We start from the raw sequence: 17,742 nt of genomic DNA, 5'->3' as shown, positions 1-17,742 counted from the left end.
CTCCGTACAATCTGGGGCTCCAGAGCGGCGGGAACGTTGGCACTAACGAGTGCCCTTCTGAGAATGTCGTTGAGAGCGGCGTCATTGTCATTTTTTATTTTTATTTCTCACGTATAAAATATTAATAAAATTGTAAGGTGTACTCCCACTCAAACTACGTAGCTGTGATTTTATTTCAATGGTTTAGCTGCTATGGATTAGGAGAAAAACGAGTTTGAAAAAAAAAATACATTTTTGACATTATCTCTGTGACAGTTCAAGATAGAGAGCTGAAAGTTGGAGTGATTAAGCGACAAACAATTGACATTCACCAATTCAACTATTCCTCACAGGGGCCATATGACCTTCTTTAGCCTGCTAAACCCTTTCTTTCTTGATGAATTACAATATAAAAAGAAAACAGACTAGGTATTTAAATTGGTTTTTCCTTAGACATATTAGTTTTAAGAAAAATGTACGTCATTGAACATAGATGATTAAAAAATATAACTTACTTTGACTAAAAGATGACTGGATCTTAGGAAAACCCAAGTAATTATGGATTCCTTACCATTTATCCTTTTAGTGTAGAAGCAGACTGTGCATGTAAAATCTAGTTTTGAAGTCTTTGAATACTGCAGTATACGAGTCACTTCGTGATGTAACTACGTGTTTGTGGCGCCAGGTTTTAGGCTGGACGGGTTTTCGTGTACTGACATGAGCTTCTATAGGCGTGTGTACACGAAAAACAAGTGTCACCCGGCTGGAGCAGACTATGTGTTTGTGTAGCCCTGGGCTAAAACTTGTTTGGGGTCTACCTAATTATCAACTAATTGCGATTCTTTCAAAAACTTTGTTCGATAATGATACTATAGATCTCCAATAGGAGTTGGGGGCTCTATATATCTACGGGGCCCTAGGATGCAGCCCAAAAACCCCTATATAGATCCACCTGTGGTTTTAGGAACAACAGCCAAGTATTGACTAAGCCTGCCGGCCCATAACGGAGCCGTAAGACGTGTTTGACGGTCTCATGTTTCGATATAGTCTGGTGATGACTGAAGCGAGTCGCCTCGCGAGGCAGCCGCAAGAGGCATGCTTTTGATAGCATGGCCTCAAGTTTCAACACAGTCGGAGTCGGGTCCACAATGCGCGAACCACGCGAGGCAATCGCGTGTGGCATGATTTTGTTCGAGACTGGGCTCAAAATGGAACCTAAAGGTGCTACCTCGCGAGGCGGCTTGCTCAGTCTGGGCCCGGCTAGTTACTATACGGGCCGCCTCGCGATGTAGTCCATCAGCGGGCCTACTACGAAATTCAAAAATCGAAGGTCGTGTATTTCCGTCCCGCTTACTCTCGTATCAGCGCGACGGCAAGATACGAAGTTCGAATTTTGCACTTCGTTGTACTGGGCCAGCCGCGCATTTGTTTGGCCTCATTTTCAACCCCCGACGCAAAAGAGGTGTGTTATGAGTTTGTCTGTGGCATCGTAGCTCTCAAACGGATGGACCGTGCGGTTTTTTTCACGTGAAAGTCAGTTTCCTTGCGGTGGTTCTTAGCTACTTTTTTTATTAAAATCGATGCTCATGTTTTTGAGATATTAAACTTTGAAATGACTGTCTGTGGGTTTTCAACTTTTTCAAAATCGTACCTCAGTATCGGCCTAGCAATACCCACTGCTTGTTCAGTCAATGCCATTACTGTAGCACCCACCAAAGGTCGACGCGAGCGCCTGCGCCGCTCACCGCGAACGTGAAATGTCGCCGAACCGTTAGCTAGTACTGTTAGCAACAAAGTATGCCTAAACTTTGGCAATGCACATATTTGGTTTAGGCTATCTGCCTTTTGAGTTTTTGGAGATGAGTTGGCTCTTAGTTTTATAATGTCATACCTACGATTTTTCAAATGACTTGAGCGACAGGGTTTGTTCTCCTCGTAGGTAAGGAATTTGTTTACTTTCAAAAAACATACATTTCTGAATCTTTAGTAATAGTTATTTGACTTGCTTACCTCATATACTCATGTCATTAGGTCATTAAGAATATTATCTAAGGCTAGTACTGGATTGAAAATAATCTTTTCTTTATCAGTAAAAATCCTTTTCCGATTACTCCTTCAAAATAATCCTTTCCTGGCCCCTTCAACTTTCACCTTATAACTTTCACGATTAATGTAATTTATTCTAAAAACGCAAACATTCCTTTTGTGTATATTTGTCTTAAAAAGTTATGACGCCTTAATGGGTTTTGGCTGAGTTACAAAACGTTGAATGCTCAGATTGTTGTAAGCTGTAAGCAAGATTAATCTTTTTACCATTTAAGGTGCACTGGAAGGGTAATAAGAAGTTTAGTTATCTTTCGATGCCAAAAAAAGAAGGCATTGTTGTACTGTTCGCGATAATAACGTGTGATTACTCTTCCTGTCAGACGTCGAATGCTGTTGTCACGTTTTCAACCTAACCCGTACTGTTACGACATGTCTTAGGTATAATTACAGAGGCCTACTTTAATTCACTTGTTAGCAATTTGATGTTCGGGCCGATACCTAAGTTGAAATTGCTACAATGGCTTAATAGCTAGGCACATATCCTCAACTGTGATAAGATGGAGCTGCCAGTCGATAATTGCAATTGGAGTAAAAGTAGCATTCCATTCTTAGCGACCGCGACGCGCGACCGCGACGGGCGTCCGCGACTGGGTCGCGCTTAGTATGAATTTATATGGAGCACTAAACAAGTGCCGCGACCGCGCCGCGCGACCGGTGTGCTTGGCCAGAGAACAACCATGGTCGCGTGCTCGTCTGGTCGCCGTCGCGGGTCGCGGTCGCTAAGAACGGAATGCTACCTTAATTGGACGGCGATGAGTGCTTCTGAAAAAAAAAAAAGTCTTTGGAAAATGTTCTAAGTGTTTAATCGAAATGGTTCATGCGTACCTCATATTGTAGTTCCATTACAATTTGCATTAAACTGTCAGACGTTCAACAGTTCTATTCTGCTTCAACGTGATTCCTCCAAGGCCTGCAGGGCTGCTACGAGATTCGGAAATCGAAGTTCGTATCGTACCGTCCTTCTCAGTCTCGTATTAAATAATATAAGCGTCAGCGGGACGGCAGGATACGTTCGAATTTTGCACTTCGTAGTATCCTGTGCGTAGAGTAGAAGCAAAGCATTGCTGAATGCAAGGAACCAATGAGGTAACGGGTTGTGCAAAGATGGAAGGATGACGTAATGCTAATGCCATTGGAGTATTGTTTCCTTACTAGCTGCTCTGCTTCCTTGTATTCGCGAGCTTGTTTACTCGGTATTCCCATATTTCTTACAAAAGTAAAATAGGTAGAACGAGATTAAGATTCGTTTCTTTTAAAATTGAGGTCTGGCAACGGTTAAAGCGCAATCGAATCTTAGTGGCGCTTAGCAGCGATATCCCGCGTCCAGGTCGAATACCGTTCGAAAATGATGGACTTGTATTTCAAATACATACAGCATAGACTTTTTAGGGTTCCGTAGCCAAAATGGCAAAAACGGAACCCTTATAGTTTCGCCATGTCTGTTTGTCTGTCCGTCCGCGGCTTTGCTCAGAGACTATCAATGCTGTAATTTTGCACGAATATATATGTAAACTATGCCGACAAAATGGTACAATAAAAAATATAAAAAATTTTTTTTTGTGGTACCTCCCATAGACGTAAAGTGGGGGTGAGTTTTTTTTTTTCATCCAACCTTGTAGTGTGGTGTATCGTTGGATAGTTCTTTTAAAACCATTAGGGGGTTGCTAAAACGTTTTTTCGATTCAGTTATTTGTTTGCAAAATATTCAACTTTCACCTGCAAATTTTCATTAAAATCGAACCCCCCCCCTCTAAAATCTAAACCGGTGGGGGGAAATTTAAAAAAAAAACAGGATGGTAGTAAGTATATCAAACTTACAAGGAAAACTATAACGGTTAAGTTTTCTTGAGAAATATTAGTAGTTTAAGACTAAATAGCAGCCTAAACTTGGAATATTCCGTACAAAATACGTATTCCTTAGAAAAATATTACTTATTTTTTTCCTAATGGCTACGGAACCCTACTTCGGGCGTGTCCGACACGCTCTTGGCCGGTTTTTAATTTCGAATCGTAATTGGTGTATTTTCAAATAGTCCCTTGTTCTGGTGGAAAGCTAGCCTTATCCGCGGGTCGGGTCGCCCACGTTTCGTTTTAGAAAGTCGATGGCGCCACGATAGCGCTGTTACCTTTACTAGTTAGTTACCTTTGTTCTCGCACCAACAATAGGATCATGGGGTATATTTTGACATCCATTTTCACTTCCTTGTTATGAGGATATGGAGAATTATAGCTTGTTTGTGTTTCTGGATTTCCTAAGTTTTGTGGATTGCGGGAATAGTAAATTGCGTGATTTTTCAGCAATGCAGAATATGATTGAACTAGGTACAGTCAAGTGCAAAAATAAGTATCTATTCGAACCACTCAAAAATATGTTACTACGACCTTATTGCGTCGGAATAAGTCTATGGTACTTATTTTTGATACTTTTAATAAGTACATATTTTTACACTTGACTGTACATACGAACGATACGACATATTTTAGGTATGTAACATTACAATGGTTAGGAATTTAATCTACCTAACCCAGCCATATAGTATTAGTATTAGGTAACACATATTTACACAAAGATAAGATAGTGATACTTACGAGTACCTATACGTATCAAGAAAGTGGTTTACTTACCAATTTTAATGACAGTCAGTTCCTACTTCAGAAATATTGATATTTATTTATTTATATAAATAAGTAATAAGAGTCAAATTTCTTCGTTCGGCGTTCAACCTCCAGTTTTGTATATAAGCTCCTTGGTCGTGCCCAACTCGATTTTTTTTTAATAGTCGGCCGTGGCAAGTGGCCAGGTCGAAAAGGTACCGTTGGAGGTTGGATATAAGTAAATCCAATTTATTATTTTCTAATTTTTTTTGTAGTATTTTACTTTCCTCACAGTCGAAATGAAAACTAGAGTGTCTAACTTGTATGAAATTACCCGTTTCCCCTCGAACTATTAGCGCTCTCACTTCGTTCGAGCGCCAGAAATATCTCGGTTGAAATGGGTCACCTTCCACCCTTTGTTATCAATCTACTATTGTCGTTTTAAGCGCTACAAATGACATTAAACCTTAGGGTGGTAAACCAATTTCTTGGTGAACTATACATATTATAAAGTCCACGTTCAGTAGGCGTACGATTCTAAAATCATTCGAATATTGCTATTGCATCATTAACGTTCCGTGTTCGTGTTTTTCTTAAGCTAGTTTGGTATGATGCCATGAGTTTTAGGAACTTGTTTTCTTAAAAAAATGTCAAAGACAAATCTACATACACGCGACAAACCGTAGAACATGACTCGCACAGTAAGCGCACGTTAACGCACAGGGTGCAGTTATATGCTAGAGTGAGCAAATGCTATTCCTGCCTCTTTCTTTCATAATGTCTGCGTCCTTTGCGTTTGCCGCTAATTTACCAACAGTGTGGATCCAGCATTGTTCGAACCGCCCTGAAGTCAGAGGCTATGTGGTCTAACGCACTCGAAATCACCATTTTCTTCTGTCCAACGATATAGAAGGAGGGTAGAAAGAGATGGCGAAACGCCCGCTAGTTAAAGAATATGCGCGAATCAGTGGAGACACTTGCTAGTAAAAGTTCAATATCTCAAAAACGGCTGAACCGATTTTGATGAAACATGTCTAAGAACCATCGCTAGAAACCCTGATTTCAACTAAAAAAAAACCGCATTCAAATCGGTCACCCGGTTAAGAGCTACGGTGCCACAGACAGACACATAGCGTAGCGGTCAAACTTATAACACCCCTCTTTTTGCGTCGGGATTAAAAAATAACATCAAAATACGCAAGTTGGCTAGAGTGAATAGGTTGTTACTGAACCAGTAAAATACACCTTTCTCATTTACACCTTTCATCAGGTGAGATATGGGTCAATCACGGGTAAGTTTTAGGGTTCCGGAGCCAAAATGGCAAAAACGGAACCCTTATAGTTTCGCCATGTCTGTCTGTCTGTCTGTCTGTCTGTCTGTCTGTCCGTCCGTCCGCGGTTTTGCTCAGGGACAATCAATGCTAGAAAGCTGTAACTTTGCACGGATATATATGTAAAGTATGCCGACAAAATGGTACAATATATATTTTTTTTAAGTTACCTCCCATAGACGTAAAGTGGGGGTGATTTTTTTTTCTCATCCAACCCTATAGTGTGGGGTATCGTTGGATAGGTCTTTTAAAACCATTAGGGGTTTGCTTAGATTTTTCGATTCAGTGATTTGTTTGCGAAATATTCAACTTTAAAGTGCAAATTTTCATTTAAATCGAGCGTCCCCCCCCCCTTCCCCCTCTAAGATCTAAACCAGTGGGTGGAAAAATTTGAAAAAATTCAGGATGGTAGTAAGTATATATCAAACTTTCAAGGAAAACTATAACGGCTAAGTTTGCTTGAGAATTATTAGTAGTTTTAAGGGGCTGTTTCACCATCCACTGATTAGCGTTAACCGACGGTTAAATGTGATGCCGTCTCTGTCTATTCGAACAAAACAAATAGAGACGGCATCACACCTAACCGCCAGTTAACAATAATCAGTGGATGGTGAAACAACCCCTAAGAGTAAATAAAAGCCTAAGGTATAAAATATACCTAAACTTGGAAGATTACTTAATTTTTTCGGAATGGCGACGGAACCCTATTTTGGGCGTGTCCGACACGCTCTTGGCTGGTTTAATGTAAAATAAAGTGGTATTCTATTAAGTCGCTCAACCACATCTTTCTAGTAGCCGTATCAAATGTCGTGAGGCTTAAAACCGGAGGCTCGTTAAGCACCCGCTGAAACCTTGTTGAAGGTTGGTCTCCGATTTTATTGTAATAAGCGGATTTAGCTGTTCCGACGACGGGCCGCGCAATTCTTTGTCTCGCGCTCAAGGAGAATCAGGTTTCATTGTAAGTCTAGATTGTTTTGATCCGCTCATATTTCCTTGGCCACACGTCCGTTTATCGTATTTGAAAGTCTGCAGTTGCAGTTACTAAAAGTCGTGATTATTTAAATAACTTTAAAAGCCAAGCTTCCTAGTCTGCGGTCTATAACAATTTACAATTATTCTTTAGGCATTGCATGGCGCTGTGCCAAGAATGGCAAGGATCTTCATAATGTATTTTTCAATTTCCCATTATAACCTGCCGTTGCCCCGGTCTCGCATTATTTCCCATAGTACTTTACTGGTGGAAGTCACGTTACGGAGACATGCCTCACAGTAATAGCGGCTCTTAGCAAATTAAAACTCGATTTTTACGACGCAATCCGCTATATTACTTCGCCGCTAAAGCCGAAAATATTAAATCGTCCTCGCGCTCTTCGGTCCATCGTTGTTTGGGTGATTCTCGCTATTTCTTTCTCCAGTATTGAAATGGCCTCCGCTTTTTATTATTAATATGGTATTCATGGATAAAACGATTTTTTATGGGTTCGTAATGTAATTATTTATATCCTCCCGAGTCCCGATTTTTTACAGCCAGTCCTCAGAATAGTACAAGAGATATTTACGTTACCAATGACACTACTTTCCAAGCGACTTTGTCACTGACAAAAGTCATGCCATGCCATCTTTTTGATCGTAAGAAGAGAAGAGTGTCAAGTTTAAAAAGTGTATTTATTGTAACTAATGAAACAATGCTTTGACCCGGTATTTTACTTTTATGGCCCGTGCTGTGTCGCGACCTACTATTTGGGAACGTACTAGCATAAACATTAAATACTTTCATATTACACAACTTTATGTATTAAAATGACAACAAAAAGATCTATAAGATAACATATCGTTGTACAATACATTAAAAAATATATGGCATAATAAAATATGTCTCAAAATAACACGAAACACTCGTGGATTCAATTACATATGTATGGGATACTATTTTGGCAAGTTTTGAAAACCAAAAATATAACATGTTGTTACTTTTTATTTGCCTTCACATTCCGTATTAACGACGTGTAAATTTTCCGTGAAAAACAACGTTGTCAATGGAATTATGCCCGTTTACAATTACTCATTGTAACCTACCAAGTTTTAATGTATCGAAAATATATTTGGTGTTTATGATATCAGTAAAATCCAGTGACAGCTACCCTAAGGCTGCTTTTCCAACAGTGGTGTGCTGCTGCAAAAGCTGCCACCAATGAGGATCGCTTATCACATCTTGGCACTTTCCGCCAGTGCAGCATAGCTCTGGAGGTAGGAGGCCACTGTCTCCCATTTTCATAAACCTCGCTATCTACAGCATATCCCTAGTTTAGGATTTATATCTGTTTGTTTCCTGAAGTTATAATGAAACTGTTTCTTCCCCAGGGAATGCATGTCATGTACCCGGAGCCGACGGCGCAATATCGCAATCAGCCAGCCAGCCAGCCAGAGTACCAGCCGGCAGTGTCGCCGGCGCGCCATCTGCCCAAGAAGCGACGCGTGCTGCCACAGTCTCCCGTTTTCATAAACCTCGCTATCTACAGCATATCCCTAGTTTAGGATTTATATCTGTTTGTTTCCTGAAGTTATAATGAAACTGTTTCTTCCCCAGGGAATGCATGTCATGTACCCGGAGCCGACGGCGCAATATCGCAATCAGCCAGCCAGCCAGCCAGAGTACCAGCCGGCAGTGTCGCCGGCGCGCCATCTGCCCAAGAAGCGACGCGTGCTGAGCCCCGTCTCGCAACACGTTGCTCAGGATAACACCGGCTACAAGGTGAGATTCTAGCGGTGACCAGTACTATATTGTATTAGTTAAAAGACACGAATTATAGATAAATGTCTATTGATTCGATCCAGTGGGTGTTTATACAAGAATTTTGATGAAATCGGTTTGTTTACACTTTTAATAAATTGGATAGGCATAACGTATATACCTACTCATCAGAGGCTTGAAATAATTGAAATAGTTAATTATACTATTTATAAGACCAATTTTACCATGTCTAGATACATTAATAGCAGTAGGTATATATGATACAATTATTTGTAACAGCTTTATAACAGTTTTAATGATTCACCCATAATAACATTAGACATATTTGCTACGTGGTGTAAACACACTAACTTATTGAAATTTTATTAATCAAATTTAATGTAAAGTAATTTAATTTAATCGAATTTAATGTAGTTTGATGGTATACAATTTTATTAAATTTTGGTGGGTATTATATTTTATTTTGTGTAAACAAATTGTTCCTGGGCATCATGATTAAGCAAGGTTGTTAATTTGTTGTCATTAATTTTATTGTGATAGACAATGCTTCATTTTAAGAACGAATATAGTTATTATTTGTATATTGCTGTGCCCTATCAGGGTAAATGTTGAAGCTACTCTTACATACTTTTTTAGATCTTCATCACAATATTTAACGCAAAATAGTTTGAATTTGAATTTTTGCCATCCACGGGTGGACCGCAACTTCTCCAGTCTGCATGATCGATCATGATAATTAAATCACTATATCTCGTAGTAAATATGGTCAGTGGTTTTATGTTCTAGCACGCGTCCCACCACGAAAGTATTCACTGTATTCTACCGCCATCTTATACTGTATAAGCTGTGTACTGGTTTTGTCCACTCCCTGAAGTTCCATGAAACATGACCGTGTGTGAACGACAATTTGCCAGACAAAGTGTGCTTCGTGTTTAGCTTTTATTCCTATGATTGATCTTTCGGTCAGTTTGTGTTATCAAGAGTCTGAATCATAATATGAAGGTTTTGATAACTTCTAAATTGCATTTTACCTTTTTATCAATATTCCTAGATCTCAAAACTTTTTGGTTTCAAAATACCTAAATTGCAGAATGCCTAATTTTGTTTTCATATAACACCGGAATCTTAATATGGCTGAATTTCAAAATACCTTAGTCTCATAATATCTAAACTTCAAAATCACTTTCATGGCAAAACAACATATACTTAAAACAACCAAAATTTAAAATATCTAAATTTGTACGTTGAAAAAATGAGGCATTTTGCCTTTTGGGCGTTTTCAGTTTGAGTTGTTTAAATATTTTGTCATTTCTGTCATTCGGTATTTGAATGAATTGTGCATTTCAATCTTTAGGTATTTAGAGAATATGACATTTTAAGTCAAAGTCATAATGAATTTCGTTCATTTTAATACAAGAGACAATTTAACATTTTAGGTATTATGAGCCCATGGTAATTTGAAAATTAGGGGTGAATAAGGTATTATGAAATTCAGGGGTTTTAAGCCCAAAGCATGTCATTATTGATTTTTATTTAAATACCGTTGGAAAATTCCTTGCGATTATATCATCGCCCATCTCACCATCATCACCATCATCGCACGCATCGCCTAGTATTTACATAGCAAAATATATGAACCGAATACAACGTAGAAAAGGTTATCTATAATAACATCTTTCATTTCGCTAAAGCAAGATAGCATTCTTTATCATAATTATTAATCAGATTGCCTCAAACATGTCCGTTTTAATATCTGCATCAGTTCGCATTTTATAAAGTTACGTAAACGGGCATTATGATCTCCAAAAAAATCAGTTAAATCGTAGCTTACTCGCTTGGCATGCGCCATCCGAATACATTACTTTTTATGGTATCATTTTGTGTAATAAAACAAAACACTATATCAAACCGTACGGTACAACCTTTCAGACCTGTTTTCCTAATCGATTCATTCGACCAGCGAGATCATCTTGATTTTAGACGACCGGATGGCCAAGTGGTTAGAGAACCTGACTACGAAGATTGAGGTCCCGGGTTCGGGTATATAAGTATGTTTATCCGTTGCCTAGTATCCATATAGTACCGTACCAGCTTTGCTAAGTTTGGGACTAGGTAATTGGTGTCAAGTGTCCCATGATATTTAATATTAATTAACTTGAGATCAGATTACTATAAACACCATTTTGCAAACAAATTTCTACGTAATAATTCGGCTATTTGCATATTGGTGTAGATCATATTTACGATATCGACTAGTAATTACTCTGAATGGAATTAAAACTAGTGCCTGCTCTAACGAAGCCAGCATTTCATATTAATTAAATTGGACGTCAGACCAGCGCGTGGTAGTTGATGAATATTAAATTTATTTAACCGCATCAACACTTGCTGTCGCCTCGCGTATCGCAGGGCGCAGTCTGGTGCAAACGGAGCGTGTAATTTCCATGGAAAATGTTAAATCCTTGTACTATTATTTTCCAATGGGAAAATCTGTCTAATGGTCCGTGCGCTGAGGAGAGTTGACTCGAGTTCATTCCGGAGTGAGATGAGAACGCCTGGATATTTTTAGAGTCGCTCGAATATTCAAATATCATGGAAATGTTATCTAGCGACAAATGTTATAGTGTCTAGGAAGAAAGAAAAAATATGTGCTTCGTTTATTTGAATTGTCAGCTAAATATCCATCTGGCTACACTATCGAACAGACTTTGAACTTGTTTTATGGTTCACCAAAATACACGCGATCATTTTGAGAACACTCAAATGTTATGTGCTGTAGAATGACGTGCGATATTGTGGCGCAATCGCTATCTGTTTGTGTTTGTTGAATTGATCTGTCGGTCAGTTTGTGTTATCAAGAGTCTGATGCCACCTACGAAGATATTAAATCCGGGCTGAAAATAGCATCCTTCGTATTAAAACGTCTCTACACGGCTTCCAACAACTCCTTTGTGCTTGATAAAAGGAAATCCGATCCGATGTTTGAAACCTCTTCAAACAAAACCGTTAAAACAGTGTAACCGAGCTCGGGAAAGCTGAAAGAAAATGGACGTTCAACCATTCTAACCATAGATCAATCATCATCACTCTGTCTTAAATGATTGATCTATTCTACAACGTGTATATGAACAGCCATTTTAATTTGAAATCTTTTTCCAATCAAGTTGACTGTAATCATGATGTAAATAATGAGTTCTATGCCTTGTCCCCTTCGGGTATAACGCATAGGCCGTTAATGCTAAATTAAGAAATATCGATTATCGCATTCAATTTTAAAACGGGTCATAGTTAAATTGCGAATGAATTTCAGTGATCGATGAATGGAGTGCATTATCGCTTCTTTGCAATGCGCTCCAGCTCATATTGATTTACTTGAAAAGGGATTACTTTTCACAATTAACGTCGGCTGCAATATGCATTCGCACATCTGTCGCGAGAGATGCTTCTTTACCGTTAACCAGCATCTGGGGCACTGTCGAAAGTATCCGCCTCGTTGCCTTCCTTCGCTTTACAACGCACCGAAATCTTGTTACGGTCCTTTATTGTGTTTGGAGCCTACTTTTACCAGAATATCGAATTTCCTTTCCAAAATCGTGCTGCTAATTTATGACGCCTTGGCGCTTCCTCGTTTGAGGTAATGGTAACGGTAGAGCCTTTTTAGTGTTATTTTGTTTCTCTTTGTTAATTTAAATTGGATCTAAATAAGCTGTTCCTTAATTTGTGTAGCTACGTGCTCGTACTTAATACATTTCCTACATAAACCTATGCTGTATAGCAATAAATTAAGAGTAATTAAATATTAGAAGTAAAAATACCGTTTTAACTGAATCCATAAAATATACTTCCATAAATTTCTCCCCAAGTTTTCCCCTCGCTTCCAATCACGTGACAGTGCTTCACAATAAAAAAAAAACTTGACACGTGACGGAGCCAATCAAAATTTTTTTTCGGAGCCATTGCTATTCCCTTGTCTAAGCGAAGTCACGCTCACGCGGCACAAGCCAGGCCCCGTGACTTCCCAACGTGACCTTCTTTGTCGGATAGCATGTCGCACAATAAAATTCTACGCCATTTGCCCCTGGCCGTTGCTTCTCTGGCGCAAGTGTTTAGGCGTATTTGTATCTGGTCAGTCCAGTGCATAGAACGTCCTCTTGCTGTCAATATGGTCCACGTAATAGAGAATACATTGTATAGAACGTGTAGATAGAATGGATTCGTGTACTGTTTGAAATGAAACCCCAGCTCTGTACAAATGGAAGATTTCAGTTGCGTTGTTTAATTCATGATTGAAAACATTTTTAGTGGCAGTCTCGTTGTATAATTTAGATTGGTACTGTGTTTTTAAGTATGAATGTTGGTTTAATTCGTTTATTTTAGACTAAGATGAATTGATATTTGTCCAAGAAGATAGATAGGTTTTTCGTCTTAGCAGCTATGAGCTGTAATTGTTTGAATGTCTTTAGAAAAACCGGCTAAGAGCGTGTCGCACACGCCCGAAATAGGGTTCCGTAGCCATTACGAAAAAAATAAGCAGCATTTTTCTAAGGATTTCGTATTTTGTACGGAATATTTTAAGTTTAGGTATATTTTATATCTTAGGCTGCTATTTACTCTTAAACTACTAATAATTCTCAAGAAAACTTAATTGTTATAGTTTTCCTTGTCAGTTTGATATACTTACTACAATCCCGAATTTTGTCACATTTTTCTACTCATCGGTTTTGATTTTAGAGGGGGGGGGGGGGCTCGGTTTTAATGAAAATTTACACTTTAAAGTTGAATATTTCGCAAACAAATCACTGAATCGAAAAATCGTTTTAGCAACCCCCTAATTTTAAAAAACCTATCCAACGAGCCCCACACTACAAGATTGAATGAGAAAAAAAAATCACCCCAACTTTACGTCTATGGGAGGTACTCCAAAAAAAATTTTTTTATTTTTTTTTATTGTACCATTTTGTCGGCATAGTTTACATATGTATTCGTGCAAAATAACAGCTTTCTAGCATTGATAGTCCCTGAGCAAAGCCGCGGACGGACAGACAGAGACAGATACATTTTGGCTGCGGAACCCTAAAAACCGTAAATCTATCATACATATAAGATTGATTTCAACGATTCACATTATTATAGTTATTGTGTGTCTACTTTTAAAGTTTATTCTTTGATCGAAGCAACCTTCAGCATGTGCGAAATGAGCTTGACCTGTTTTAATTACTTACGGAATATATTAATTAATTGCATTCGTTTATAATTATTTCCTTGGGGTTTAACAACAGGACGTGCGTAATTAAATGATTGTAAGCTTCAACATTCTGCTGCAATTGCTTCGTCTTTCGATAGACGAAAACTTGTTTGCTGAACTGGTTGCCAAACTTCACTAGTTGGAGAGGCAATTATGGACAAGGAGCTGAGGAAGACAGAAAAAATGTCAAATCTCATTTGGTTTTTGGGTGAGCTACGCGGGTTTATTTATAATTAGAATAATTTTGTAAATATTTTGCATTACCTGAAATTAATTATGGCAATTATGCGATAAGGGGCAATCAATGTCTGTGTTGTGATACAGTTTTGTCTTTCAAAAACTTTTGTCCTCTCTTTTTTTCCGAACAAAACAGGACTACGGAAGACTGTGCTTGCTCGATATTTTTATGGTACGGTTTTAAGATGTATTAAATATGTTTTTAATCCAAACTTTGTTTTCACACCCGTAATAGACTTTGAAAGCCACACTTAAAAACCTCACGCAACAGTGGCGCCTTCTAGTAAGACAAAAAACGATAGCCCTCATTGAAACCAATTAATTATATTGCTCTTACGCGACCGAAGACGCGCGGAGTGTACCCTAGGTCCTCGAGAGTAGACATGATACCTAAATCAGCAATGATATATTTCGCAAATGTAATCCTGCCGTGTACAACGGCCAGTGTTTCACTGAATTAAATGCCCACAAATTACAAGCAGAGCGAAAATTCGTGAATAACAATGTAATCAACTAGACGACCTCGGCGGGGATGTGCTCTATCAGGAGGTGATTAGGCTGGTTCTCGTCCAGCGCGCGGCGTGACGCAATACTGTTTGTTTACACGGGCGGAGTGCCGTGCATGCGGGCCTCGCACAACGTTGCCAAGTTGTGCGGTTATTCCTGATGCGACCCCAAAATTGAGAATATTTTGGACAAAGACGAATTTCACTGAATGATTTTTCGTAACTAGCTTGCGTAAGCCCAGTTTAGACCTGTAAGAAAAATCATGTAAGTAGCTTTACATTGCTGCGCTCGACTGACAACTTCAAACTCGTTCCCTTTGAGACCTCGCGATGTAATATACTTGTAAGTCTAAACCGGGCTTTAGGCGTGACTCCCATAACCCTTTCGAATCCAGCCGAGTATGACAAGAGTTACGAAAATGGACTTTATGTACAATGCATGTCAACCCGTTGGAATTTTGATAATTCTGTCTCTGCTTGTTTACTTATTTAATTATATTACTTGGCCGATTTTTGTACACAATACGTATCTTTTGCTTTTTCGTTTCCCAAAGTACAAGATATTATATTCTATTTGGTGATGCTTTTGTATTGATTTTAAATTATTGGTGTTTAATTTTTTCACTTCAATATAAAAAAAAAATGCATGTTTCTTTGACACATACTCTTTGAGACTGATTAAGCAACCAAGTGCAAGCAACCCTAGGAAACATTTCTTACCCTATCGTGTTGTTAACTCGTGGAATGCTCTCCCAGAACTTGTGATAAGTGCACCTTCAGTGAACAGTTTTAAAAATAGACTAGACCAAATATTTAAAGAAGAGAGACTAAAAACACAAGTGCAGTGATGTACACGCATCAGCTCTAAGAGCTGCTAGTGTATTTTTCAATAATAATAATAATAATAATAATACATAATACCTGATGCGCGAGTTTGAATTATTGTAGAAAGAAAAAGACGAGGCGTTTTAGTTTATTCAATATATCCAAGTGATATGGCGGGCTTCGTTAAATATGAGAATTATGAATGTACGACAAGAGAAATACAGCGGTGCTTCATGGTTATACAAAAAAAACTTATTCGTGCCTTAATACCGCGCTTGTTACTTTTGACTATCAAAATGGCGTCTGGTACACAAACCGCTTTTTACCAGTTACAAACACGTATGTACAGGGCATCTGTAATTCTGTACCAATAATCGAAAAGCTTTCGTTCTGTCCCTGTCACTCTGCATCTATAAACAAAACGAGTGAAAGAGACAGGGCAAACGGAGTTTATGTTTTCTCATTTCTGGGCGTCTACCAGATCTTGTTTTCGATGCGATAACCGGCCGTGCGGCTAGTTTGCCAAATTACTTTAATTCGGTTGGTTTCCACCGGTTATTCGGGTTTCAGATTATATTTTACTTCGAAAGGTAAATGCGATACCAATATTTGAGTGCACTCTAGTTACTTCGAAACTTAGTTATACGAAAACGTACAGTTGAAAACTTAAAGTACTTTGTCAAAGTCCGTATAAGCTCCACAAGACCAAGACAGGTTATTTTGCTTTGGATGAGAGGCTTTCTTTTCGTTCTTTAAATATACATCTGCTTTCTTTTGTTGCTAAGTGGACTGTTGGGGACGACTTTATTCCACCAGCGATTTCGCCCAATCATTTCACAACACGAACCATTTTCAAAGTCACGTTTGTTTCATTGTTGCGACGTTGCCACTCGTTCGAAATTTCTTACGCTGTGCTGATTTCGCGGATCGTTGCACAATCGTAAAAAACTCATGCGCACCACAATCGCTGGAAAAACGTTAGGAAGGACAGGCAGGACGGCTCCCGGATGTCGCGACAGATGCCGGTCGCAATTTGCTCGTAGTCGTACTTTGCGAGACATTTCGTCGTAGCGCGTTTCCTGCTCTGATTAAGTTGAAAACCCCAAGGTGTTTCCTGTGGTTGCCATTTTGAGCTGTTAATAATTGCATAACGTACGACGTTCTTCTGAACCGTTTCGTTTTATCCTTAATGTAACTGGAATCCGCTTCTAGCCAACGCTAGCCCTCCTACTTGCTCGTAAAGATTTGATGAGCTGGTTTAGATCAGCCCATATGTTACAGAAATGTACGGCGCATTGAAATCGTGTTCCAATTGTAATACAAGGCGGCTTCCTGGCTGCTCGCTATTGCACCAGATGGAACCGAATACGTGTTGGCAACGACGCCGGATCCGGTTAATATGACCGCGCTCATCTCTGTTTTGCATCGTTTGTGCAATGATTTCGTGATGTCGTGTGATGGGCGAATTGGCACCGGCGGACCATACAGGTCAGTCACCCTGATGTTTCGCGCCCCGCGCCGCGGCCCGCTTACGTAACCGCGGCGTTGCCACATTGACAGCGACATTGCCAAAGCCCAAACTGCCGGCCCATGCTTATCTCGTATCTCACCTTATCGCTCTTAATTGCCTGCTTTGTCTAAGTTCGCTACACCATCGTGAATATTTTCAAGAAATTCACGCTAAATTTCAAGATGTCGCTGATACTGATGCACGCGATCCCACCAATCGCCATATTCGTTGGCCGCCGATCAACATCAAAATTACTGAATTATCTTTCATATCACGTGCAAATTAATCGCTAATCCATATCGTCATCCCAGCCTATAAACGTCCCACTGCAGGGCACAGGCCTCCCCTCAGAATGAGAAGGCTTGGGCAGTAGTTCCCACGCGGGCCCAGTGCGGATTGGGAACTTCACACACACCATTGAATTGCTTCGCAGGTTTGTGCAGGTTTCTATATCCATATCGTAACTCTAATTATCCCCATCTGCATTTGACGTTTCGTAAATTTTCCGTCGCTCTGATGATAACCATCTGACCTACAATGTATGTCAACTGTAAGCCTGTAACAGATAACTGACATTTCGGATGCGTTATGAAATCATTGTGATTCACTTCTATTGTTATTATATCTTAAAGCTATTGCAATATATTTTGTGCGTA

At 39.2% G+C, this 17,742-nt stretch overlaps 1 protein-coding gene across 2 annotated transcripts in view; it reads left to right on the top strand.

Annotated features, from left to right (window-relative positions):
* Positions 1-8,600: 8,600 nt before the first annotated feature.
* The window catches only part of Hipk (Homeodomain interacting protein kinase), a 110,085-nt gene continuing 100,943 nt past the window's right edge, over positions 8,601-17,742 (top strand). For both annotated transcript variants that reach the window (XM_074098467.1, XM_074098466.1), the window contains exon 1: positions 8,601-8,763. In XM_074098467.1, coding sequence (XP_073954568.1) covers positions 8,602-8,763 — 162 coding nt within the window. In that variant the 5' untranslated portion in view covers position 8,601. The remainder of the gene's footprint in view (positions 8,764-17,742) is intronic.

Source organism: Choristoneura fumiferana, chromosome 15 (genome assembly GCF_025370935.1).
Source record: "Choristoneura fumiferana chromosome 15, NRCan_CFum_1, whole genome shotgun sequence".
Taxonomy (NCBI): domain Eukaryota; kingdom Metazoa; phylum Arthropoda; class Insecta; order Lepidoptera; family Tortricidae; genus Choristoneura; species Choristoneura fumiferana.
Note: the sequence above shows the minus strand (reverse complement) of the source record. Positions and strands in the feature narration are given on the sequence as shown.